The 25,172-nt window shown below is 53.8% G+C and overlaps 1 protein-coding gene across 5 annotated transcripts in view; it reads left to right on the top strand.

Annotated features, from left to right (window-relative positions):
* The first annotated feature begins 14,808 nt into the window (after positions 1-14,808).
* The window catches only part of LILRA5 (leukocyte immunoglobulin like receptor A5), a 19,650-nt gene continuing 9,286 nt past the window's right edge, over positions 14,809-25,172 (top strand). For 2 of the 5 annotated variants that reach the window (XM_040457886.1, XM_040457887.1), the window contains exons 1-4: positions 15,152-15,304; positions 15,462-15,497; positions 15,680-15,964; positions 16,114-16,416. In XM_040457886.1, coding sequence (XP_040313820.1) covers positions 15,271-15,304; positions 15,462-15,497; positions 15,680-15,964; positions 16,114-16,416 — 658 coding nt within the window. In that variant the 5' untranslated portion in view covers positions 15,152-15,270. Of the gene's footprint in view, positions 14,960-15,127; positions 15,305-15,461; positions 15,498-15,679; positions 15,965-16,113; positions 16,417-16,723; positions 16,775-18,156; positions 18,277-20,418; positions 20,583-20,786; positions 20,840-21,730; positions 21,843-25,172 lie in introns of those variants that run through there. The other 3 variants (XM_040457884.1, XM_040457883.1, XM_040457885.1) reach the window with 3 other exon arrangements.

Here is a 25,172-nt window from a genome sequence, read left to right as displayed (position 1 = left end):
ATGCACCCGCTTACACAGGGACACACACACATGCACACACATACATGCCCACGAATGCACCCATGTACACACACACACGCTGACGAATGCTCACACGTGCACAGACACAACTCCACATGCTCATGAATACACATGTATACACATGCACATGCTAACAAATGCACAGATGCACACACAGATGCACACTCCCCCCGTATACACTGTGTAAATGTATGCACACACACGGACACATGTGTGGACCCTAACGGAGTCGCTGAGGTCGTGATCGCACAGGGAGGGCCCCTGGGGCTTTTAGTCCACGCAGGGGGACACGTCAGCTCCCCATTTCCCATTCCCGCCCCAGGTTCATCCACGCTGGACACCATGCATTTCCAAACACAACAGGACCATCCCGCTCGAAGACCTTGTCCTTCATCTGACCTTCACTCCCTCACCTGGCTGACGCCTTTGTTCTTGCTAATGGGCTTGGAACAATTCCTCCAGTAACGTGAGGGCATTAGTCTCCTACAGCTGCTGTAACAAATTACCACGTGCTTAGTGGCTAGCTAAGCGCGCAGCTCGAACCCATGAACCGTGCGATCATGACCTGAGCCGAAGTCGGACACTCACCCGACTGAGGTGCTCCAAGGATCTTAAGTCTCCCTACTGCTGAGTTGGGCTCGCTTTTTCCTGTTTGCTTGTGTGGGAAGTTAACTTCTATGCCCCCTAACCACACACATTCAGACAGTGGCAGGGTGCTGGCCTAGGAACGGGGTGTGGGCACCTTGGGGGCTGCTGCCCCAGAGCCCCCTGGCTTGTGGTATGCAGAGAGCAGAGGGCCACGTACACCCATTTACAAACACCTAGCGCTACAGACCCCTGGCAGTTTCCAGAGACTCAGCTATGGTCCCACGGTCACCCACAGGTGATTCCAGATGTGTCCTGTGTGTCCCCACCTGCCCCCAGAGGCTCTGATTTACTCGTCTTCCAGAGTTCAGTAGTTGGCCCTGAACCCGGGCTATACTTGGGCAGCTGATCTGCATCTGTTTCAGTGCCTGCATCTGTTTCACGTGACCTAGTCTCCAAATTCCACACCTGGGAGGTGCCCCCACACCTCTCTCCCTGAACCCTAGGATCTAGCCTTGTGGGCGGGCCTCATGGATCCGTGATTTATTTTATTTTCATTTTGAGAGAGAGGAAGCAAGTATGCACGTGTGAGTGGGGGAGGAGCAGAGAGAGATTGAGAAAGAGAGAGAGAGAGAGAGAGAGAGAGAGAGAGAGAATCCCAAGCAGGCTCTCCACTGTCAGCATGGAGCCTGAGGCAGGGCTTGACCCCATGACCTATGAGATCTTGACCTGAGCCAAAATCAAGAGATGGACACTCAACCGACTGAGCCACCCGGGCACCCCTCCCCCTGTTGTTTCTTAACGCACAGATCAGGCTTCCGTTCACAATTGCCCACTGGCTTACTTACCACTGTTGCTGATTGCTACAGGGTTTGTAAACAAGGCAGCCCCATGCTGCCTCTACAGCAAACGTTTGGGGTCTGCACGACCACGTCCCCGAGTGGGACCAGCTGTGCCACCAGAGGATATGGGGTGTCCAAGGCACCCTGCCAGGAGAGCCCCGAACCTACTGTGGGCCGGACGTGTTGTGTCTCTACCAGACTTATGGGGTCAGCCTCGAGGACCCCACTGGGATTTAAACGGGGACCCCATTTAAATGGGGATCCCACTGGGATTTAAATTTACCCTGACAACTGCTAGGGAGGATTAGTGAAACATTCTGGTTGATTTTTGTGTCTTTCGTTTCTTTGGCCTGGGGGGGGGGGGGGGCTGTAAGAAACCAGCCTGCCTGCTATAGGTCTTGTACTAAAAGTTTTATTATATATTAAAAGAATGTTTTTTATTTTAAAGTTTTTAATTTATGTTGAGAGAGAGCATGAGTAGGGGAGGGGCAGAGAGGGAGAGAGAGAATCCCAAGCAGGCTCCACACTGACAGCAGTGACTGTGGGGCTCAGTCCCACAAACCATGAGATCGTGACCTGAGCCAAACCCAAGAGTTGACTGAGCCACCCAGGTGCCACTAAAAGAATATTTCTTTAAACACTCGACCTAAACTGGGGCACCTGGGTGGCTCAGTCGGTTAAGCATCGGACTTTGGCTCAGTTCATGATCTCATGGTCTGTGAGTTCAAGCCCTGCATCGGGCTCTGTGCTGACAGGTCAGAGCCTGGAGCCTGCTTCAGGTTCTGTATCTCCCTCTCTCTCTGCCCCTCCCTTGATCACCCTCTCTCTCTCTCTGTCTCTCAAAAATAAATTACCATTTTTTAAAGCCCCACAGTGATCCTTAAAAAAAATAAAAATTCAACCTAAACTCATCTAGCTCATTCTGGTGCAATTTCTATCTTAGTTCTTTGCAAACATTAACACATGTTTTAAGGACTTTATTCTTAAGTAATCTCCACATCTACCATGGGGCTCGAACACACAACCCCGAGATTAAGAGTTGCACGGTCTACCGACTGAGCCAGTCAGGTGCCCCAACATTAACACATTTTAATCTTCATATAAACCCTCCAGAACATGTCCTATCCTTTTCTCCATTTTTCTTGAAGAAACTGGGGACCGATCATTAATTAGCTTGCCTTCACTCGGCCAGCTCTAAGTGGTGGGGACTGCAAACTGCATAGGGCAGCTCCTCTCGGTGACCTCAGGACAGCCTGCATCTCGCCAGCTGGGAGGTGTCTGTCCTGTTTCAGAGAGGGTGGGGTCCTGGTTTTCCAACACAATTTTAACTTGCACTGAGCTTTGATTTTCTATTTGTGCTCAAGGTTAATTTCTATTCGTACTCAACGTTTTTCCTCTGCTTCCTAGCCCTGTACTCTCTGTCTTTGTTTTCTTCATTGAGTTGTGTACTGAATTTCTCTTTGTCATGTGGGACAAAGTTTCTCTTTACCAATTATTAGTGTATTAGTCAGGGTTCTCCAGATAAGCAGAACCAATAGAGTCTATTGTAAAGAGTGAATATATATGTGTATATATATTTGTGTAAAATATGTGTGTGTATATGTATATGTGTAAAAAAAATTTGTGTTTATTTTTAATTTAAACTCAAGTTAGTTAACATACAGTGTAGTCTTGGCCCAGTGATTGGTCTCTTACATAGGACACCCAGAGCTCATCCCCAAAAGCGCTCTCCTTAATGCCCGTCACCCATTTAACACCCCCATCCAGCAACCTTTTGTTCTCTGTATTTAAGAATTGCTTATAGTTTGTCTCCCTCTCTGTTTTTATCTTATTTTTCCTTCCCTTCCCCCATGTTCGTCTGTTGAGTTTCTCAAATTCCACATACGAGTGAAATCATACGATGTCTGTCTTTCTGTGACTGACTTATTTCGCTTACCATAATACCCTCTAGTTCCATCCACGTTGTAGCAAAAGGCAAAGGCTTCATTCTTTTCGATCGCAGAGCAATACTCCATTGTATAAATATACCACATCTTCTTGATCCATTCATCCATCGATGGACATTTGGGCTCTTTCCATATTTTGGCTATTGTCGATAGCGCTGCTATAAACATCGGGGTGCATGTGCCCCTTTGAGTCAGCATTTTTGTATCCTTTGGTTACATACCTAGTAGTGCAATTGCTGGGTCGTAGGGTAGTTCTATTTTTAGTTTTTTGACGAACCTCCACACTGTTTTCCAGAGCGACTGCACCAGATTGCATTCCCACCAACGGTGCAAGAGGGTTCCTCTTTCTCCCCATCCTCACCAACATCTGTTGTTTCCTGAGTTGTTAATTTTAGCAATTCTGACTGGTGTGAGGTGGTATCTCATTGTGGTTTTGATTCGTATTTCCCAGATGATGAGTGATATTGAGCATTTTTTCAGTGTCGGTTGGCCACCTGGATGTCTTCTTTGGAGAAGTGTCTATTCATGTCTTTTGTCCGTTGATAAGTTTCTTATAGATTTTGGATACTAACCCTTTATCTGATGTGTCCTTTGCAAATATCTTCTCCCATTCCATCGGTTTTATTGATTGTTTCCATTGCTGTGCAGAAGCTTTTTATCTTGATGAGGTCCCAATAGTTCATTTTTGCTTTGGTTTCCCTTGCCTCTGGAGACCTATCAAGTAAGAAGTTATATAAATTATATTTAGGTATATAATATTTTAAATGTAAATTATATGTTTAAGTACAACTTATAGAGATAAATTTTAAATGCATATATATGTATATGTATATTTAAATATATACTTAGCATAAGAATCAGCTCATGGGTTATAGAACCAGAAGTCCCACCATCTACTACCTGTCAGCTGGAGACCCAGGAGAGCCTGTGGGGATAAATCAGCCCCAGTCTGCAGGCCCAAGAACCAGGCGCTATGATGTCCTGGACAGGAGAAGATGGTTGTCTCAGCTCAAGAAGAGAGAGATGGAATTGGACCTCCTTCCCCTTTCTGTTCCATCCGGCCCCGAGGGGGTTGGAAGATGTTGGTCCACCTCGTCGTCACTCCGTCCACGGAATCAAATGCGAATCTTTCAGAAACCCGCCCGTACACTGGCCCAGAAGTCCTGTTTTCCCAGCTCTCTGCCCGCCCTCCCCCCACCCCCCTGTCAGGTTGTACCTACAAACAACCATCACAGTCAGATGGTGAGTCTCCCCTCAAAATCTGGCTCGTTTGACCCTGACCAGAGCCAGGCTCTTAGCAAGGGAAGGGCGGACAGCATGGCATTGGGAAAGAGACGACTCCAGAATATTCTGCCCCTTCCAGAGGAGGAACGGCCGACCAGGTGGGGCATCTGCTCTAGTGAAAAGGAGACCTATGAGTCCCGGCAGTGAGGCTGCAGGGGCAGCAGAAGGGGTTTAGGGGGAATTTTGGAAGGAGAGCAAGATAAAGCCCACACGCCTTCTATCTCGGGGGCTTGGCGGGAAGAGGAGAGGACAGAAAAGCAGACGTTGTGGACCAGTCTTTCCTCCTTGACCCTCCAGCCACAGACCCCAGGGTCAGGACTCGGCCCCTGGATGTCCCTACTTTCCTGCATGAGGGTTGCGGCCCCTGAGCGCCACCTGGAGGCCAGGGCTGGTATAGCACCCCTGGTGGCCCCAGTGTGGCCAGGCAGAGAGGGAGGGCTACCTTGCCCTGGGACTCCCCCAGTTCCGGAGGTGTGCCCTGGGGGCGAACGCCAGGGGGGCCGTCGCCGTGGGAGGAGAGATCCCACCTGGGCCGGATGGGGCAGGAGCGGGCGCCCAGACACATGCACTGAACCCCTGGGACAAAGGGGACACGGAGATCACCAGAATGGTCCCCAGGCCCCAAGGGAGCAGAGAAAGGCTGGATCCTGTGACCACTGAGCATGGACATCAGCTGGGCCTGCAGCAAGCTGGTGAGCAAACCCCGCAGTCCCCAGTCAGCTCGGACCCAGGGACCAGCAGGAGGACACAGAGCCACCTGCTCCCTGCACCTGGGACACCATCCTGGGAAGGAGCATGGAGACCAGCCAAGATACAGGAGCGTTTGCAATGATTGGGTGTGTGTGTGTGTGTGTGTGTGTGTGTGTGCTCCCTGCCTAAGTGGGGGCAGCTCCTGAGTGACATCCGATCACTGATAGACAAAGTCATTTTATTTCTTTGGCTGACCTGCAATGCATCCCGTTCTGCTACACACACACACACACACACACACACACGCACACATGCACACATTCGCATGCACACATGTACACACGTACATGCAGGGCAACATCACCTTAACACGGGTCACTATGTGGGAGGCAGGACATGGCAGGAGCTGGGGTCTTTCCGTAGGTGAGTTTGCACAGAGAGTGTCTCCACATTTTCTTCCTGCTTCTCTGGGAGTCCAGGCTGGTTGCTCTCATGGAGAAAGAGAAGTGCTCTTCTAGGGAGGGTGGCTCTAACCCCAGACCCCAGATTCCCCGCAGTGGGTGGGGGACGCCCTCCGCTGGGGCCGCACCGACCCTGAATCCGCACGGCTGCTTCCTGGCTTGTGTCTCACGGCACAGCCCGTGGGTCTGGACCTTCTGTTCCACCGAGGCTGTGGAACATGGAGGTCTGGGGGGTCAGTCGTGTGGTTTCAGGCCAAGAATCATAAAGCACGTGGGCCTTGATGCCCGCAGGGATGGTGGACATAGAGAACTATGATATTGATATATTGAGAGATATACTGATATATATTGATTCTCTTGTCCTTGAGAAACAGTAGCCACAGCGGCTGGGTCTCCCCTGGGCTTGTGCACCAGGTCTGGGAAGAGCCGCAGGTCTGTGCCCTCGAGAGGCTGGGCCACCCCAGTCCAGGAGGGCACCACAGACCCCTCCTCTGTCCCTGTCAGACCTCCTCTCCCTTCCCCCAGACTCCAGCTCTGCCTTTGAGCCCACCTTGTCAGTGGCTCAGCCAGACACTCCCTTGGGCCCTGACCCTAAAAAGCCCCAGGCCTTTCCCTTGTCTGTCTCCTCTCACAGTCCCCGCCCCCTCCACTGGGAGGTCAGTGTGGGTCTTAGAAGCCCCAGGACACATGGGAATCTTCAGCCTTCCTCCCCAGTGTGAGCAGGTGACACGGAATGTGAACGAGGCCACTGGACATATCAGAATCCCATGGAGGCATTAAGTCCCTAGAAGAACCAGGCCCTGGTAGAAGGTGCGAGAGAAACACAGGGTTCACTGAAACGTAAAGCCAGTAGACTGTGAGAGAAGCTTTTAAGAATGGAGGAAACACAAAAGACCTAAGTCACTATGGCCTGGGAGGGCGGTGAATGACAGGGTGGGGGTGATGCTAGGACTCTGCATTGTCCACAGGGGCAGGGGCTCCAGCCCACCTTCCCTACTGACGGTCCTGTGTTCTGTGCCACAAATGGACCCAGAGAGGCCCCTGGGGGTCCAGACAGGAATCCAGCCCCCATCCCAGCCACAGCGGCACAGGAAGCCCTGCCCACCAACGTTTGGACGGACGTCACGGTCTCTTTACCGCATCCAGGACTTGAGGGCTTTCGGTTACAACTGGGATGTTTGAGCAGGAAACTCCTCCTGTCCGGCCTCCCTCCTCCAGCACCCGCAGCCCCGTCAGCGCCCCCTAACTAGAGAGCCTAACCCAGCCAGCTGGGGGGCAGGGGTGAGTGAGTGCAGAGCACAGCCCAGAGTCACAGGACCCAGAGACAGGACGTCCTACCTGCACAGTGTGCCGCCTGCCTCCTTCCTCTCTGGGCACTCGCTCCCCCCCCCATGACGTCATCAGGAGAATTTCTAGAGCCCCTTTTGCCTGTGGGAAATGTGTAGTTTGAGAAGAGTCAGCCTGTTAGGACCAGAAGTGGAGCCAGAAACCCCTTTCTGTGTTGCGCCCCCTCTGTCCGTGTCTATCCACGTAACTATGCATCTTTGCACCTGTGTCTGTGTCTCTCCGTGTGTGTATGTATGTGAATACCTGTCATCTCTTCTCATGTCCGATGCACCTACTTGGGGAGCTACTCACCCCCCTATGGGTACGTTCATCATTTACCCGTCGTCCTATCGTCTGTGTGTCTCTGCCGTATCATCATCCCGAACCCACAGTGTCCATATTTGCACCCATATCCACGCGTCCACGCATGTTCTATCCACCCACTTACCATCCATCATCTCCTTATCTCTACCTTCCCATCATCTCTGTCTCTGTCTGTCACGGGTTAATACCAGGTGGGCCTCCTCCTGACAGGCGTTCAGCCTGGTGATGTGATATCTCACTAGAAACGGCTTCCAGAAGTCGAGGCTGCTCTGTGATCCAAAAGAGGAAGGTAGGGCTTACCCCCTGCCCCCGCTTCCTTTCCGTGAGACCACAGACACCAGGCCCTCACAGCCCTTCCTGCTCGCGTCCTGACCCGCAGGCCCCTGTCCAGCCGCCCCAGGACTAGGACAGCGCAGAGATGCCGGCCGTGTCCCACAGCCCCATCCACTTCCCTGGATGCGGTAAAGTGAGTGGGGAGGGCAGGGGCAGGGGGGTGGAGACGCCAGCGGGGGCCAGGCCTCGCCTCAGTTGGCCCTCAGGGAGGACGGTCTCTGCAGGCCCCACCGCTCTGTCCCCGGGGCCTGAGCCAGCAGCGTGGGGCCCGGGGTCTCGGACAGGTGTGCTAGAAGTTGGGACAGCGGGGGGCGAGGGCGGCCAGACACAGGCAAGGCGAGGGGGGCGTCTGCTTGGGAGTCCCAGAGACTTGTCTGCAGCCAGAGACAGGGGAGGCAGCTATGTTGGGGGAGGGGGGGGTCCTGCTGACTTGGGGAGGTGTGAAGGTCACACGGCTACATCCTTGTCGGCAGCACGCTGACCCCCGGGGAGGGAACCGGTGGCCACTGTGTCCCTCACCGGGCTTCTCTTGCAGCGCTCTGCCTTGCCAGGCGATCCACGCGCAGGAGGGCGAGTCCCGTCCACACGCTCTCTGGGGCAGCCCCAGACGGGAGTCCTGCTCCTTCCGGGAGGGACCCAGGCCCCGAGGTGCAGAGACCACAGCTGTCCTCAGCTGCATGAGGACAGCCCCTGGCTGCAGATCCCCGAGGACGCCTCAGGTCCAGCCCAGTCCGCCAGACTGAGATTCTCGCCCACAACTGTCGCCAGCTCCCTCTTCCCCTTTCTCTGAGGGCCATCAGCCCCGGGTCAGAGAACACATGGGGTCCTTGAGTCCCCCTGAGCCCGCCCCACGTCCATCCCTCAGAGTCCTGTGGGTCCCACCGGCACCTCCCGCTGGGCTCCGCCCCCGCCAGGATCTGCTATCCTCACAGCCCTCCATCCCCACTGTCCCCGCCTGGCCCAAGTCAGCCAAGCTCTGTCCCAGCTTTGCCTCCGGGGCTGATGCTCATAACGGTGCCTCTCCTCCCGCCCCACTGCTTCCTCAATCCCCCGCGGTTCCCAGACAGGGTCCCGTGTCACCCCACACCTGCCCCCCTTTTTCTATTCCTCCCCCTCCCCCCCCAGTTCAGCGGCTCCAAGCGCTCCGCTCAGGCCATTAAGCGGTACTCGCGCTTCTCCCTTTGGTGATCTCAGCATCTGGGGGCTTCGATTTGACATTTCAGTGGAGGGCTCCAGGGTGTAATTTCCCACCTCCCCCATCCTGCGGCCCCGCATTCCCAGCAGCCCTCCGGGCACGGGGGGGGGCGCCCCCCCGGCTCTCACTGACACCTGTCACCCGCCTTACTCAGGGAGGCCCCCAAGTGCACCCGCCATGGGTCTCCACACGTCCCGGTTCTTCTCTTCCCCGGGCGCTCTGTGCCTTCCTCCGTCTGCCGGCTGCTCCTGGGCCCTGTTGTGCGGGATCAGGAGTCCAGGGAAGGAAATGGAAACCAAAACCCCGCTGAGGTAGCCCCGCAAGCTCACTGGGATGGCTTGTATATATTTAGAACGTTGTTTAGGGAAAGTAACAGGTGCCGGGCGGAGGTGGAGAAACTGGAACCCTAATTAATGCAGGGGCGGGGCGAGCGTAAATCGGGGGGCAGTTCCCCAGAAAGTGAGCCCAGAATCGCTCACTGAGCCGGCCGTCCCAGCGCCCCGCGCGGGAAGAAGGACCCGGCGACGCCAGCGCGGTGCGCGCAGGCCGAAGCAACGGAAGCTGGGCCTTGGAAGGTGTGCGCCCTGGCGTCGTCCACGCCGGCGCTATCCACACTCGCCACTACAGCCGCAGGCTCCTGAGGTGTGGACGAGGGAAGCCAATAATTAGCATCAGCTCAGGCGCTGAGTAAGGACCCTAGTGGCACGTGTGGGCTCCACAGACGGAGGAAGGAGCCACGTGTCCAGGAGGGCGGGCGCCTCCAGCAGCTGGAAAGGGCAGTGAAACGGGTTGAGTCTCCAGGAAGGAGCCTGGGGGGCGCAGACCCACGTCAGAGTTCTGACCCCCCAGGATTTAACCATCCCAATGAACCTGCTGCCGGAAGCGTCCCCCTCTGCGCCCCTGTGTTCCGGCAGACGAGGAGTCTCAGACGCCTGGTCTCCCAAGCTTCTGGAAACGGATTCCGGTGCCAACCTCTCCTGACCAGCGTTCCGACCTCAGTCCCTGACTCTCGTCCCACACCTCTGACCACCGGTGCCCGGAGCCCAGCCTGGCCACCTTCTGGAGGCCTGGGCCCCATCTCTGCGGCTCTGCAGGGGCCGGGGGCTTGTGCGCAGCGCTGGTCCCAGTGTGGCCGGGATACAGGATGAAGGACGACCTTCCCCGGCGTCGCTGCATCTCTGCAGGAGGCAGGGCTCCGCGCGGTGGTTCTCCGGTGTCCTTTCTCTCAGCACAGAGGGATGGAGGGGCCACTCGCAGACTTCTCTTCAGCAGTTGTGCGCCCCCCCCCCACTGTGTCCGTCTCCTGGAGCACTGTCCCCAGCACGAAGGACAGGAAGGCTGCCTGCCAGGGCCCCTGCCTCCTGCCCAGAGTACGGAGCATCTTCGTTGCACTTTTTGGCACTCAGCTTGCCAGACTCGGCCGTGGAAGGCGCTTCTGAGCCCGGCGCTGTGCTTCCCGAGGGGACCCGGCCCATCATCAGCTCTGTCTTGCTCTCCGGATTCAGTGGAGTCCCAGACTCATCTCGTGTCCCTCCTGCCCTGGACCAGGAACCCACCTTTTCTGCAAGAGTTCTCGGGCTCCTTTTACTGGGGAGCCGTATTTACAGAACAAGATGTGCGGGTTATGTGAACTCAGGCTACTGGGCTTTTTTGTTCCTTAGGGAGCAAGTTAACACTCAGGGAGGATGGGTAGTGTGCTTTCACGGGGGTATTCCCAGCCTCGATGTGATGTCCTGTCCTGTCCTCTCCTCTCTCCTCCCCTCCCATCCCCTCCCATCCTTCTTCTAGTAAGCCTCATGTCTAGCATGGAGCCCAGTGCAGGGCTTGAACTCACAACCTTGAGATCAAGACCTGAGCTGAGATCAAGAGTCGGATGCTTCACCGACGGAGCCATTCAGGTGCCTCAATGGACTTTTTAGGTTACACTTGTATTTCTCATACTTCAAATCCCTGCTCCTGATAAATTAACGTAATTACATTTTCGCTTCGCCCTGTGGCTTTGTTGTTAATCGGGTGTAAGCCTATCTTTACCTTGACGTGTTCATATTCGTGTCAGAGTGTGCTCTCCCCGTCTTGTATGATTTAACTGTGTTTTGGAACGTGCAGGACGTCCGTAGGTTTCAAAAGCGAAAACTCCCCAACATGGGACATTCGAGATGACCCTCCTCACCCCCTCCCCTTTGTCCCACGCCCCCACATAGCGCAGGTGGCTATTTTTGTTACTTCCGGGTTCTCAGATGGAACGCATGATCCGTGGAAAGGGAAGTCCGCAGACACATCCTGCTACTTATCTCCTTTCTTGGATGGAAGTCAGCCTGTTCCAGCTATAGCTCTGTACCCCACTTTCCACTCTTCCAGCTTCCTGTGAAATAAACCGCCACGAACTCAGTGTTGACAACAGTGTTCGTTTATGCCCGGGCGGTTCTGTGCGGAGAAGGCTGACACGGTCCCACCGGGCCACGTGAAGGTGTCAGCAGGGCTGTGTCCCTTCCAGAGGCTGCCGGTGCTCAACAGAACACTGGTGAACAACACGTGACCCAAGAAAACATTTGTAACAGGAGCAAAAAACATCCCTAACCAAAAATGGAAACACAACAGGGCAAGACCTATGGGCTGTTGCAAGAGCACTTCTGAGACGGAAGTTTATAGTCATGGATGCATATATTAAGAAATTGGAAAGATGTCAAATAAACAACCCAACCTCAAACCTAGAAGGACAAAAAATAAATAAATAAATAAATAAATAAATAAATAAATCCCAAAGTTAGCAGAAGGAAGGAAATAGAGATGGGAGTAGAAATAAATGTAATAGGGAAAGAAAAAAAAAAAAAGAGAAAAGATCAAGGAAACTGAGTTTGTTACTTGAAAAGAGAAACCAAATTGACAAACTTTCAGTTAGACCACCTAAAGGGGGAAAAAAAAGAGAGAAAATTCAATTTATCGCAATGAGAGGCAAGGCAAACACACCGATCGGGACCGACGCTCTTGACCAGAGTGCGGTCTCTCGAACAGCCGGGGTACAGAGTTTTTATAGCCGACCACATCGTCTTATTATCACCTGGGAACAGAACAGAGGAATAGTTCCCAGGTGGAAACAGCTCAAACAGGCCCTTGCCCCAATCCGATCAAACACTAATCACATCCCTTGATTGACAGGCTAAGGCTGTTATCTCTTAACCTATAGTGTTAAAACTAAGCTGTTATTTCTTAAGGCTACAGGTTAGCCCTACACTACAATTTAACCCTTACAGAATCTATCATCGAAAACCTTTCGTTCTCGGTTATTTCTTTACATAAGTTTTCTGCCCACTTCTCTCCCTCTCTCTTCTTTTTCTGTAGCCTTAATTATTCCATTCTGCCACAGAGGGTCTCCAGTGCATTAAAAAAAATTTTTTTTAATGTTTATTTATTTTTGACAGAGAGAGAGAGAGACAGAGCATGAGCGGGGGAGGGGCAGAGAGAGAGCGAGACACAGAATCCGAAGCAGGCTCCAGGCTCTGAGCCGTCAGCCCAGAGCCCGACGCGGGGCTCGAACCCACAAATCGCGAGATATGACCTGAGCCGAAGTCGGACGCTCAACCGACTGAGCCACCCAGGCGCCCCGCTTTTTTTTTTTTTTTTTTTTTTAATTTCATTAACTGAATTCCTTGAGTCTAGAATTTGTGTTTGGTTCTTTTCTACGACCGCTATCTCTTTGTTAAACTTCTCTTTTTGTTCACCTATCGCTCTCTTTATTTCTTCGTCTTTCTGCGTGTTCCCGTAGCCGTAGCCCGATGAGTTTCCTCAGTGCGGCTGTTTTGAAACCGTCGTCAGCTGTGTTGCAAAAGTCCGAGTGTGAGCTCGGTTACTGGGAGGCTGTCCTTATCTTTTGGTGGTGATGCGTGTCCTTGACTCCCACGGTCCTCGGAGTTTTGCGTGGCCGTTTTAGCATCTGAGGTGGTGCTCACCTCCGTATATCTTTAGTTGTCTTCAGGCAGGAGATAGTTTTCATCGGTCCTTCCTTCTTACGAACCTCGTGAGCTTGTATTTCCTTTCTGGTTCTTGCAACCCACCAGGCTGGCTGCTGGAACCGCTCCTTTGCTTTGCTACATATTTGTGGCTTCTCTCTTGCCCACAGACCCCGGTTTGTTTTCTGAGCCTGCACAAAATATCCGGCCGCGGTGTGCAGGGAGGTGTGGGTTTTCGCACGTGGGGAGTGGAGAGCGCCCTTGGGCTGCGGCTGGCTGGCATTGAGTGGGCCCCCGCTCACCACTCTCCCTTTCCACGTCGGCTGGTTCAGACCCTGACCGTGCCACCTGGAGAGGGACGACGTTGGCAAAGTTCTTACCCCCTCACACGCATCTCCATTTTCTCCATTTACAACGAAGGGTCCGGTGCACGTCATTTAAAAATATATGCATCCTCCTGTTCATGCTCTGTCTCTCTCTGTCTCAAAAATAAATAAACGTTAAAAAAAAAAATTAGGGGCGCCTGGGTGGCTCAGTTGGCTGAGCCTCCGACTTTGGCTCAGGTCATGATCTCACGATCTGTGAGTTCAAGCCCCGCGTCGGGCTCTGTGCTGACAGCTCAGAGCCTGGAGCCTGCTTCAGATTCTGTGTCTCCCTCTCTCTCTCTCTGACCCTCCCCTATTCATGCTCTCTCTCTGTATCAAAAATAAATAAACATAAAAAAAAATTTTTTTTAATTAAAAAAAAAGGGGGGCTCCTGGGTGGCTCGGTCGGTTAAGCGTCCAACTTCGGCTCAGGTCATGATCTCATGGTCCGTGAGTTTGAGCCCCGCGTCGGGCTCTGTGCTGACAGCTCAGAGGCTGGAGCCTGCTTCCGATTCTGTGTCTCCCTCTCTCTCTGCCCCTCCCGTGTTCATGCTCTGTCTCTCTCTGTCTCAAAAATAAATAAACGTTAAAAAAAATTAAAAATATATGCATCCTAACACTCAGTGCGGTGTTGTCTCCTGGTCTCTGTAGATGTTCAATCGTCTCTCTTCAGCTGTTGCTAGGTTGCCCTCTGACACCTTTCCTTCCGACACAACACATAGGACATTGGCCCTACTCGTTCTATTCCCTAAGTATCTTGAATTTCCCTTTGTGGTCTCTGTATGCTGCATTCTGGAACATTTCTTCAATATTGTATTCCAGTTTTATAAATGGCTCTTCAGCTCTGCCTCGTCCCTAATGGAATGGATTTTTTGAATGTATTGATTTTATTGGATTTTCATCGCTGAAACTTCTTAATCGTTTCACGAATTGCCTATATTTCTGTAACATGAACCATACTCTTGCATCAAAAATTAAATATCTCCTTTAATTTTTTGAAAATATTTTTAATGTTCATTTATTTTTGAGAGAGAGAGACACAGAGTGCTAATGGGGGAGCGTCGGAGAGAGGGGGAGGCACGGAATCCGAAGCAGGCTCCAGGCTCTGAGCTGTCAGCACAGAGCCCAACGCAGGGCTCAAAGTCACAAACCGTGAGCTCATGACCTGAGCTAAAGTCGGACGCTTAACTGACTGAGCCACCCAGACACCCCGGGTAATAGATGAATATTTAGATAAAGGTTACCACGTCCTCCGACATCAGAGCTCTAACCCAAATAAATAAACATCTTCATGCAGGGCCCCAGAATGGGAAAGAGTACTCTGCTCCAGACACAAGGGGCACTGAGAGACAGGAGGGACTCATGGGCGTGTTCCCAGGAAGTGGAGGTGGATGTTGACACAGGAAAATAGAGAAGTCCATGAAGGCTGTGACAGAAAGAAAGCCCACACTCTGGGACCAGGAGAGGGTTTACGTTTCCTTCTCTATTTCGCTATATTTCTCCTCTGTGTGCATCACCACGTGACCTTGACCTGAGCCATGCAGAAATGTCACAGGTGTGTCTGCACTGACATGAGGCCGCAGAGGAGCCGGAACCCACACCCCCTGCAGCATCTCCGGGGCCTGGGGACCCCATGGGAGGTGAGGACCCTCAGGGATGTGCTGAGAATGAAGGAGAACTTGTAGGGGAGGATCTGGGAGGGAAGGACGTGCCCTGGTCTCCTCACCTGGATGGGACATCTCAGGAAGCCTTGGGTCCACTTGCTGCACCATCATGGACACCAGAGTTGGGCCCCTGGAAACAGGCTGTTCCCCTTCCTGTGGGGCTGCTGACGTGACAACCCCATCACCAGGCAGACCAGCCCCCAAGTGGCCACACCCTGTGCTTCTGTCTGTCCTCTAAGCACCAAGGTCCCTCCCTCTGCACAGCCAGGGCCAGAGGCAGAGACGCCATGACCCCCAACCTCACAGCCCTGCTTCTCCTCGGTGAGATCTCAGGAGGGGAGGGGACACCCTAATCTGGGAGGGACCCGTCTTACAACCAGGCCCTGGGGTTTCAGAGACCCCAGGCACAGGAAGCTCACAGGGAGGAGCGGTTCTGCTCAGGATTTGGGGCCATCCTCTCATGGGGACTCTCTTCCAGGTCTGAGTATGGGCCCCAGGACCCGAGCGCAGGCAGGTGAGTGTGTCCCCAGGTGTCCCATCCCACCTCCTCACTGGGGACGGGGGTCACCCACCAGTCAGCTGGGAATGGAGAACAGCAGTTCTGGGCAGATGGAGAGGGGACGTCTGGGGGTTTGGGGCTGAGCTAAGAACTGAGGGTGGGGAAGGTCTTGTGACCGAGCCTCTGTTTCCTTCCAGGGACCCTCCCCAAACCCTCCATCTGGGCTGAGCCAGGCTCTGTGGTCCCCCGGGGTAGTGCTGTGACCATTTGGTGTCAGGGAATCCTGGAGGCCCAAGTGTTCTTTCTGGATAAAGAGGAACACTCAGGGTTCTGGGATGTTCATTTCCCAAAGAAGCCTGGGAACACGGCCAAGTTCTCCATCACACACATGACAGATAGACCTGCAGGACGGTATCACTGTTCCTGTCGAAGCCCCGCTGGCTTGTCAGAGCGCAGTGACCCCCTGGAGCTGGTGGTGACAGGTGCGAGCCCCCTCAGGGTCCCCGCCCCAGGCTCTGCCCTCAGGGAGGGGGTCTGCTCCCAAAGCGTCTCCCTCTCACAGTCCAGCCCTGGGGGTATTGTGGGGAGTGGAATCTGAGCCCCATTTAACACGCCCCTCCTCCTCTCCTAGGATTCCATGGCAAACCCCATCTCTCAGCCCTGCCCAGCCCCATCGTGACCTCAGGAGGGAAGGTGACCCTCCAGTGTGCCTCATGGGAGAAATTTGACAGGTTTGTCCTGAGGAAGGAAGGAGAACCCAGGCCCTCGTCGACCCTCGACTCCCAGCGAGCCACCAGTGGGCAGTTCCAGGCCCTGTTTCCTGTGGGCCCTGTGACCCCCAACGTCAGGTGGACATTCAGATGCTATGGCTATTTCAGCAAAACCCCCCAGATGTGGTCCTACCCCAGTAAACCCCTGGAGCTCCTGGTCTCAGGTGAGAACCTGTCCCATATGTGTTCCTGTGGTCTCCTCTAGGCTCTGTGTGGGACACCCCCGATCTAGGCTGAGAATGAGGGGTTGCAAGGGAGGGTCATCCAGAGGGACAGCCACCCCTCAGAGGAATGGAGGGCCACGGGGTCCTCCCACCCCTGCCCCTTCCTACAAGCCCATCACTAGAAGCTCCAGGTGGATGCAGGAGGGTCTTTCGGGGCTCCAGGGCAGATCCACCAGAAGAGTTTGAGCCTAGAGGGGGTCTGTCTGGGAAGCTCCAGCCCCCTACCCTCCTCTTGTCTCTTTCCCAGGAACTTCTGGGGGCCCCAGCCCCCCACCCACAGGACCTGGCTCCACAGAGAGTGAGTCACTGGGGCCTCTTCGCTCAGAAGGAGTACAGACAATCTCAGGGAGTCTGAGAGCCTCTCAGAGGATCTACCTCCCCCTGAGATGCTCAGAAACCATCTTGCATCCAAGGGGGCTGGGAGTCCAGTAAAGATGCCAGGGGGACCACCAGGCTCCAAGCCGACAGAGGAGGGCTGGGGTGGCCGTGGCAGAGGGAGAGGGTGGGGGCCCAGCTGGGGGAGCAGGAGCCAGGCTGAAGTGAGGAGCTCGGATAGCCTCACCACCTCACCTCCCTGCCCTGGGTTTATGATGTACATGGTAGGGCCCATTGAGGGGAGAGGTCTCAGTGCTCCCTGAGACGGTGATTTGGGGCAGGTCCCTTTCCATCAGGGCCTCCGTTTCTCTATTTGTGATAGGGGAGAGTCCTGGCTCAGATTTCATGGTCATGTCCTCTCTGACCCCGTAGGGGCGCTGCCCTAGGTCTGTAGAATTGGAAGGTGCACAGTGTGGGTTGCAGGGTGCAGAGAAGAGCAGAGCAGTGATGCTGGTGACGTCCCCAGTACTCTTCTGCCAGCCCTGTGGTGCTCAGCCTGGCCTTACCCAGGCAGCCCTGATGGAAAGAAATCAGCATCAAACAGAAACAAACAAGGGCTTGGCGGTCGGGCTCTAGGGGATGTAAATCCCAGATGAGCCACTTCCAGACTGTGGGTCCGCGGACAAGTCCTTTCCCTGTCTGAGTCCCCACTTCACTCCTTACTAAACGCATCTCCTACCGTCTCCCTCACGGGTTTGCTGAGAGGTTTAGGTGGGATCTTGGAAATAATATTCCTCTGCGTGGAACAGACCCACGGGGTGTGCAGGAACTGGCATGCTGAAAAGCCCAGACCGGCCCCACTTGTGAGTGTGAGGTCTGCAGCGGGGAGGACAGGTCTTGGCTGGACCTGGGAAGGCACGGAGTCCGTCCCATGCAGGCCCGGTTCTGAGCACCCCAAAGCCTCTGACAATAGGAGGTGTGTTCACCTCTGGCTGCAAGAGAGGGCAGGACACATGGGGACGATGGAACAGGCCATCCCAGTCAAGGTAGGAGCCCAGAGCCTGAAGCAGGTGTCCATTAGGGTGGGCAGTGTGAGGAGGGCACAGGGAGCCCACAGTCCTGGGTTCAAATCCCAGCTCTGTCACCCGCTTCCTGGCTGGGGGATCTGAGGCACCTGACTGATCGCTCTGAGCCTTGGTCTCCTCGTCTGTGAAATGGGTGAAGGCAGGGTGGCCTTCCCCTGGTGCATGATTATTATGGGGATTAGCGGCAAATGAATGCATAGACCCCAGCACGGGTCCACACACAGTAGGTGCTCAGTTAACTGACATCATTGGTTCATTCATGACATCACTTGTATCCAAGGTCTTGAAAAGTACCAGAAAATTGTGATCGGGGCCTCTGTGACCTTAATCTTGCTGCTTGCCCTCCTCGTCCTCCTCCTCCTTCTCCGACTCCGGCACCAGAAAAAATGCTGCAAGTCAGGTAAGGGGATGGCGATGTCTGGTCTAGCTGAGAAGGGAGATCTTACCCTAGAGACATGAAGTGGCTTTTCTTAGAGCACCAAACAAATGGCACCAAAACAGAAAGACGTGTTCAGTTTGGAAAAGCCTCCAAAATGAACAATAACAAAAAAAAAAATGTCTAGGAATCTCTTCCCATCACAACCTCCTTGGGACGGAGATGGGGATTCCCAGGAAGCGCAGTTATGAGGGCAGGGGTCCCACATGGGGGTACCTGCACCCAACACCCGAGGAACCACGCCGGTGATGAGGAGGGGGGGGCTCTGGGAGGGATGCAGTCTCCCTGCGGCCAAGAGCAGGGGGGAGGGGTCACAGCGGTGAGGAGTGGGAGCAGGATGCTGAAGTAGTTGGGAGATGAGTTGCTTTGAGCAAATATGTAAGTATGTCGGGGATAAAGGGAGCCCAGTTGCTCAAGATCTGCAGGGATTTATAAATGTGCAAAGGCAGGCGGCTAGAAAAATCTCTGAGCTGTCGTACCGGAATTGGAAGTGTCAGTGTGACCTCATTAAGAGATATACTTACACATCGACGGACACAAAACAGCTGTATGGGTGTGTTGGTTGTCGGGTGCACACACACACACACACACACACACACGCACACGTATGTCCCAGCTATGTCCACCAATAAAACCTAGACACTGACAGCAAACAACCATCTAGGTTCTGGCTTTTATATACCGCCCTGTAGTGAAAGGAATGGGGGGGGGAGGGGCTCCTGGGTGGCTCAGTTTAGCGTCTGACTCTTTTTTTTTTTTAATTTTTTTTTAACGTGTATTTATTTTTGAGACAGAGAGAGACAGAGCATGAACAGGGGAGGGTCAGAGTGGGGGGAGACACAGAATCTGAAACAGGCTCCCTCCAGGCTCTGAGCCGTCAGCACAGAGCCCGACGCGGGGCTCGAACTCACGGACCGGGAGATCATGACCTGAGACAAAGTCGGCCGCTTAACCGACTGAGCCACCCAGGCGCCCCTAGCGTCTGACTCTTGATACAGGCTCAGGTCATGGTCTCGCGGTTCGTGGGTTCAACCCTGTCCGCACTAAGCGTGGAGGCTGCTTGGGATTCTTTCTCTCTCTGCCTCTCTCTCTCTCAAAATAAACAAACCGACTTTAAAATGTTTCGTAAAAAGAAGGAATTAGGTTTCATTGGAGAAACTCTTTATTCCAGGTTGGGACAGGGGGACTACTGGAGGCTGCCGGGGCATCTCAGTGTGCCAGAAAGTGCAAACATTCACAAAGAATGATGGAGACAGGGCAGAATGACCCAGGAGCCAGCTGGAAGGAACTCCCTTCAGAAAACTCTAGAATAATCTGAGCATCCAACTATTGGATTACAATGCACTGACTATAACGGAAATCCACTAGTTTATAGAGTAAATTAGTGAATGCATGGGGGCAGAGGGAACACTTTAATGTTCACTTATTTCTGAGACAGAGAGAGACAGAGCATGAGTGGGGGAGGGGCAGAGAGAGAGGGAGACAGAGAATCCGAAGCAGGCTCCAGGCTCTGAACTGTCAGCACAGAGCCCGACACGGGGCTCGAACTCACAAACCATGAGATCATGGCCCGAGCCGAAGTCAGATGCTTAACCGACTGAGCCACCCAGGCGCCCCAAGAACAGACACAGACTTTTATTTTATTTAATTAAAATATGTTTAATGTTTATCCGTTTATTTTGACAGAGTGAGAGCAGGGGAGGGGCAGAGAGAGAGGGAGAGAGAGAATCCCAAGCGGGCTTTGCACTGTCAGTGCAGAGCCCGACACGGGGCTCGAACCCACAAACGATGAGATCATGAACTGAGCCAAAACCAAGAGGCAGCTGCCTAACTGACTGAGCCACCCAGGCGCCCCAGACCTAGACTTTTAAAGATGTTCTTTCAGTTTTAGAAAAAGAAAATGTATTTGAATCATCCATGCACGTTTTGTGTGTTAGAGTTTAGTGTGTTTTGCGTGTTTTGTGTTTGGTTTCGTGTTGGCCCTGAATCCCAGATTGATGGCGGCGGCTATATAACCTTGTCAGGGCTCAGATCTCTGAGATCCTAATGCAGCCCCGGGGGCCAGGTTCTGGGGTGGGTTAGAAGCGAATTTCTAACTTTGTGCAGGTGCTCTACATCCTGAGGCTGAGACCAGAGCCCTGGTAGTTTCTCCCCAAAGATCCTCCCCCAACCTCCCACCTCTGCCTGTAGCCGCTTCACTGCTGCCTAATGCCCCTGTTGTCCTCCCCTCAGCTCCGACTCCGTGCCTCCCGTCCAGGAGGAGAAGCAGGGTAACTGGGAAGGAGGGAGAAAGGGCCAGGAGGAGGGGTCGGGACAGGTTCTGGGCTTCGCATGAAAACCGCCAATCTGTGTGATTCCAGGTACATCCCCGCCCCCTGTCGGGCCGCAGTCTCCCTCTCTGAGGGTGGGAGGGGCGTGTGGGACTCCAGGGTTTCGGGAATCTTGGCATGAAATAGAATCTTCTCATTCTCCAGATGCTGAGGTGAGAGAGTCCCAACCTGAGGAAGACAGACAGATGGACAGTCGGGTGAGCCCCAGCTCCTGTCCAGGGCCCCCAGCACAGCCTTGTTAATTAGCTAAATCCATGGGCTGCCTCTCCAGCTTCCTATCCCTCAACTCAGCAGCATCCGACCTCACCTTTCCTCTTGAAAGGTGATACACGCAGGCTGCTGGGACACCACTTCTCAGTGGCTTTTTTCTGACGTCACGTGGGCCCCTTCTTCTCGGTCTCCTTTTAACTGCTGGTTGTCCATAATGGTAGTGCTGCCGGGCATGGTTGTATAGTTTGTGCACTGCACAATAGTGATTGTGAGGATTGAGACCCTACTTGAGGTCACATGAGTGCGAAAGTACCCAAGCCAGGGATTCACATGATCCAATTTATGGTTTGGGTTTTTTTTTTTTTTTCATGTTTATTTATTTTGGAGAGAGAGAGAGACACAGAGTGTGAGCGGGGGAGGGGCAGAGAGAGAGGGAGACACAGAATCCGAAGCAGGCTCCAGGCTGTAACTTGTCAGCACAGAGCCCGACGTGGGGCTCGAACTCACGAACCATGAGATCATGACCTGAGCCGAAGTCCAACGCTCAACCAACTGAGCCACCCAGGCGCCCTCATCCGATTTATGTTTTAAAATTAACTCTGGCGTCTAGGTGGACAGGTAAGTGAAGAAGGACATAGTGGACGAGTTCCGCCCCCCCCTCCTGGATCCCACAGCAGAACCGTGACAGTGAGTCCCCCAGGGGAGTGACTGTGCCCCAGGGGAACCACTCAGGTGTGGGGGTGGCCACTCTTCCTTCCCCCTTGGGAGGGATTGTTGGACAGACAAGTGGGAGAGAACAGTCAGGGGGGTTCTTGCTGCTCCTGGCACCCCGGCTCCCCCACCTGTCACATACCTGACTCCCACTCCCCGCCCTCCAGGCTGCGGCATCTGAAGACCCCCAGGATGTGACCTATGCCCAGCTGAACAGCCTGAATCTCGAACAGGAGACAAGTGCACCCCCTTCCTCACGGGCAGGGGAGCTGCCCGCAGAGCCCATCATGTATGCCACTCTGGCCAGGAAGGACGCACACCCCACACTCCAGGGAGGGGACTGCAGGAACCCCAGGACGCAGTGAGGCTGCCCCTAAGGGCACTCAGCTAATACCCCCTGCGCCTGGGGACCTCTCATATGGGAGCAGGATATCCTGGAGCTTCAGAAGTCATCTAATTCGCCAGATGAAGAGAAATATCAGCTGCATATTTTTAGAAAGAAAAGAAAACACTTCGGGGCGCCTGGGTGGCGCAGTCGGTTAAGCGTCCGACTTCAGCCAGGTCACGATCTCGCGGTCCGTGAGTTCGAGCCCCGCGTCAGGCTCTGGGCTGGTGGCTCAGAGCCTGGAGCCTGTTTCCGATTCTGTGTCTCCCTCTCTCTCTGCCCCTCCACCGTTCATGCTCTGTCTCTCTCTGTCCCAAAAATAAATTAACCATTGAAAAAAAAATTAAAAAAAAAAAAAAAAAAAAAGAAATGTATTTCTTCATAATTCTGGAGTCCGGAAGCCCAAGCCCAAGGTGCTGACATGTTTGGTGGTCTGGCGTCCTTCGAGGGTTCTCCGCACGGCTGACAGACGGCTGCTCGTGTGGCCTTTCCTCGGTGGGTGTGTGAGGGAAAGAGACAGAGCCCTCCTGTTTCTTCTTATAGGGTCACTTGCCTTCTTTGACCGCCCGCCCTTATGATCTCACCAACCTTCATCATTCCTTAGAGGCCCCCTCTCCAAACACAACCACACTGGGAGTTAAGGCTTCAACATGAATTTCTGCCGGGGGGAGGGACATAGACACCCAGTTTCATTCCACCCTGTGTCCCTCCCCCAGGATTCACGTCCTCCTCCCACGCAAAGTACATTCATTCCATCCCGACAGCCCGCCCCTCCCCCAAATCTACACTCATTCCAGCATCAACAGTCAAGTCTAACATCCAGAGTTGCATCTAAATATCTTACAAATCAGATATGGGGGAGCTTCGGGGTATGGCTCCTTCTAAGGCAGAATTTCTCTGCAGGTGTGAACCCGTGAGCCAGACAAGTGATGTGCCTCCAGAGTACAAAGCCGGGGCAGGGGTAGGAGAGAGCATTCCCACTCCCTGAGGAAGCGATAAGAAAGAAGACAGAGGTGACGGTGTTCGAAGTGGAGCCACGCAGCTCCCGTAGATCGGCAGGCTCCAGGATGACCCTCTTGGTCTCCAGGCTCTGCCCGCCAGGCCCTCCGTGGCACGGTGCCACCTCCGTGGTGCATGGCTGCGTGGTCCTTCTGGGTGAGGACCCCCCAAGGCTCTGCGCAGGGCCTGCCCTGTGGAAACTGAGGCAGTTTCCAAACTGAAACCAAGGAGCCAGCCTGATCTCTGAATTGCCCTTGGGGGACATTCTTCCCTCTTCCGGAAAACCAGCACACGTTTGTAGACAAGCCCACCGTCCCATCTCATAGAGTCTGAGAAGACTTGACGGCTTTCATTCCCGCTGTCCCAGGGGACAGTCCCCGTCCCCTGGCCGCACGTCCGCTCCTACCGTCCCTTAATGTTGGCTCCTCTCTCTCATCTGTCGGACAGTCTTCCCGCTCTTTGTTCTGTGTCCTCTGGCTCAACAGTCCGTGCCTCCATCCACCTCCCCGCTCTGGAGTCTCAGGGGGGCCCCCACCCGCGTTGCTCCGGGCACACGCCAACCCTTTGCTTAGGCGTCTCCTCCGCGAAACATGCGACTGTGTGGGGCGCTGGCCCTGTGCTCCACAAACGTCAAGACACAGCTCAGCCACGTTCTTTGCCGCTTTCACACAGGGGTCACGTTTTTCCCCACGATCCAGTGCCTCGTTCTTCATTTTGGCCTGAGGTCCTGCCCGAACGGAGTTACCCGCCCATACTTCTGTTTGGCGCTTCTAAACTCCTCCAGCCTCTTACCGTTGTCACTCTCAAAGCTTCCGCATCTTTTTTTTCTTTTTTAAGTTGTATTTATTCATTTTGAGAGAGGGCTCAAGCGTGAGTGGGGAAGGAGCAGAGAGAGAGAGAGAGAGAGAGAGAGAGAGAATCCCAAGCAGGCTCCACGCTGTCAGCACAGGGCCCCAACCGGGGCTTGATCCCACAAACAGATCATGAGCAGAGCCGGAAACCAAGAGTTGGGCGCCTAACGGACTGAGCTGCCGGGGGGGGGGCCCCCCCCCCCCCCCCCGCTGCTTCCGCATTTTGGATATTTGTTCCCACAGCACCGCACTTCTTGGTACTGAAATCTGCATTCGTCTGTTCCGGCTTCTGTTAACAAAGATCGCAGACTGGGTGGTTTAAGCTACGGAAGTTTCAGGGATGATGCCAGTATGGCTGCTGTCTGGTTTGGGCTGTCGGCTGGGGTTGCAGGGAGCCCCTTCTTCCTGCGCGCTCGCCTGGCCTTTGCTCGCTGTGAGCACGTAGAGAGAGACGGAGAGAGCGCTCTCTGGGCCTCTTCTTTTTTCTTTTTTAATGTTTATTTATTTTTAAGAGAGAGAGCAAGGGAGGGGCAGAGAGAGAGGGAGACACACAATCCGAAGCAGGCTCCAGGCTCCGAGCTGTCAGCACAGAGCCGGCGCGGGGCTCGGACCCATGAACCGTGAGATCATGACCTGAGCCGAAGTCAGATGCGTAATCCACGGAGCCACCCGGATGCCCCACCTTTGAGCTTTTAAATCAGTTACACTGCCGGTTAAAACGATCCCACAAAACTCACTCCGGGCCCAGCAAATTTTACTGTGAGCGCCTCCGAACAATTATGGATGACAAACACCATTGGTATAGACATTTTTATAGCAAATGCATTCCCGTGCATTTCGTAACAAGAATATCACACTTTGCTCTCCCACGTGCGCTTAGATGTAAAATAACGTAAAAAATGGGGGGAAATATCTAATTACATTACTGCTCCGTTCCCATGCATAATGGGGAGGAGACAAATATTTCAATAAAGAATTCTCCCCAACAAATTGGGGACTTAATCTAAGCATTGTCCCCTAAATCTTATAGGCAGGCCCCCAGAATGGGGAGAAGGGCTCTGCCCCAGAGGCAAGGGGCACTGAGGAAGCAGGAGGGACTCACAGGCGTGTTTCCATGCTTGGGGCATGGACGCTGTCACAGGGAAATAGAGAAGTCCATGAATGCTGACATACAAAGAAAACCCAAATCTGGGGCCAAGAGTGAAATCTTACTTCCTTCTCTATTTCGCTATATTTCTCCTCTGTGTGCATCACCACGTGACCTTGACCTGAGCCAGGCAGAAATGTCACAGCTGTGTTTGCACTGACATGAGGCTGCAGAGGAGCTAGAACCCACACCCCCTGCAGCATCTCCGGGGCCTGGGGACCCCGTGG

The sequence above is a fragment of the Herpailurus yagouaroundi genome, unplaced genomic scaffold, assembly GCF_014898765.1.
Source record: "Herpailurus yagouaroundi ecotype Mexico unplaced genomic scaffold, PumYag 220, whole genome shotgun sequence".
Classification (NCBI taxonomy): Eukaryota; Metazoa; Chordata; class Mammalia; order Carnivora; family Felidae; genus Herpailurus; species Herpailurus yagouaroundi.
This window is presented reverse-complemented; position numbering and strand designations above follow the sequence as displayed.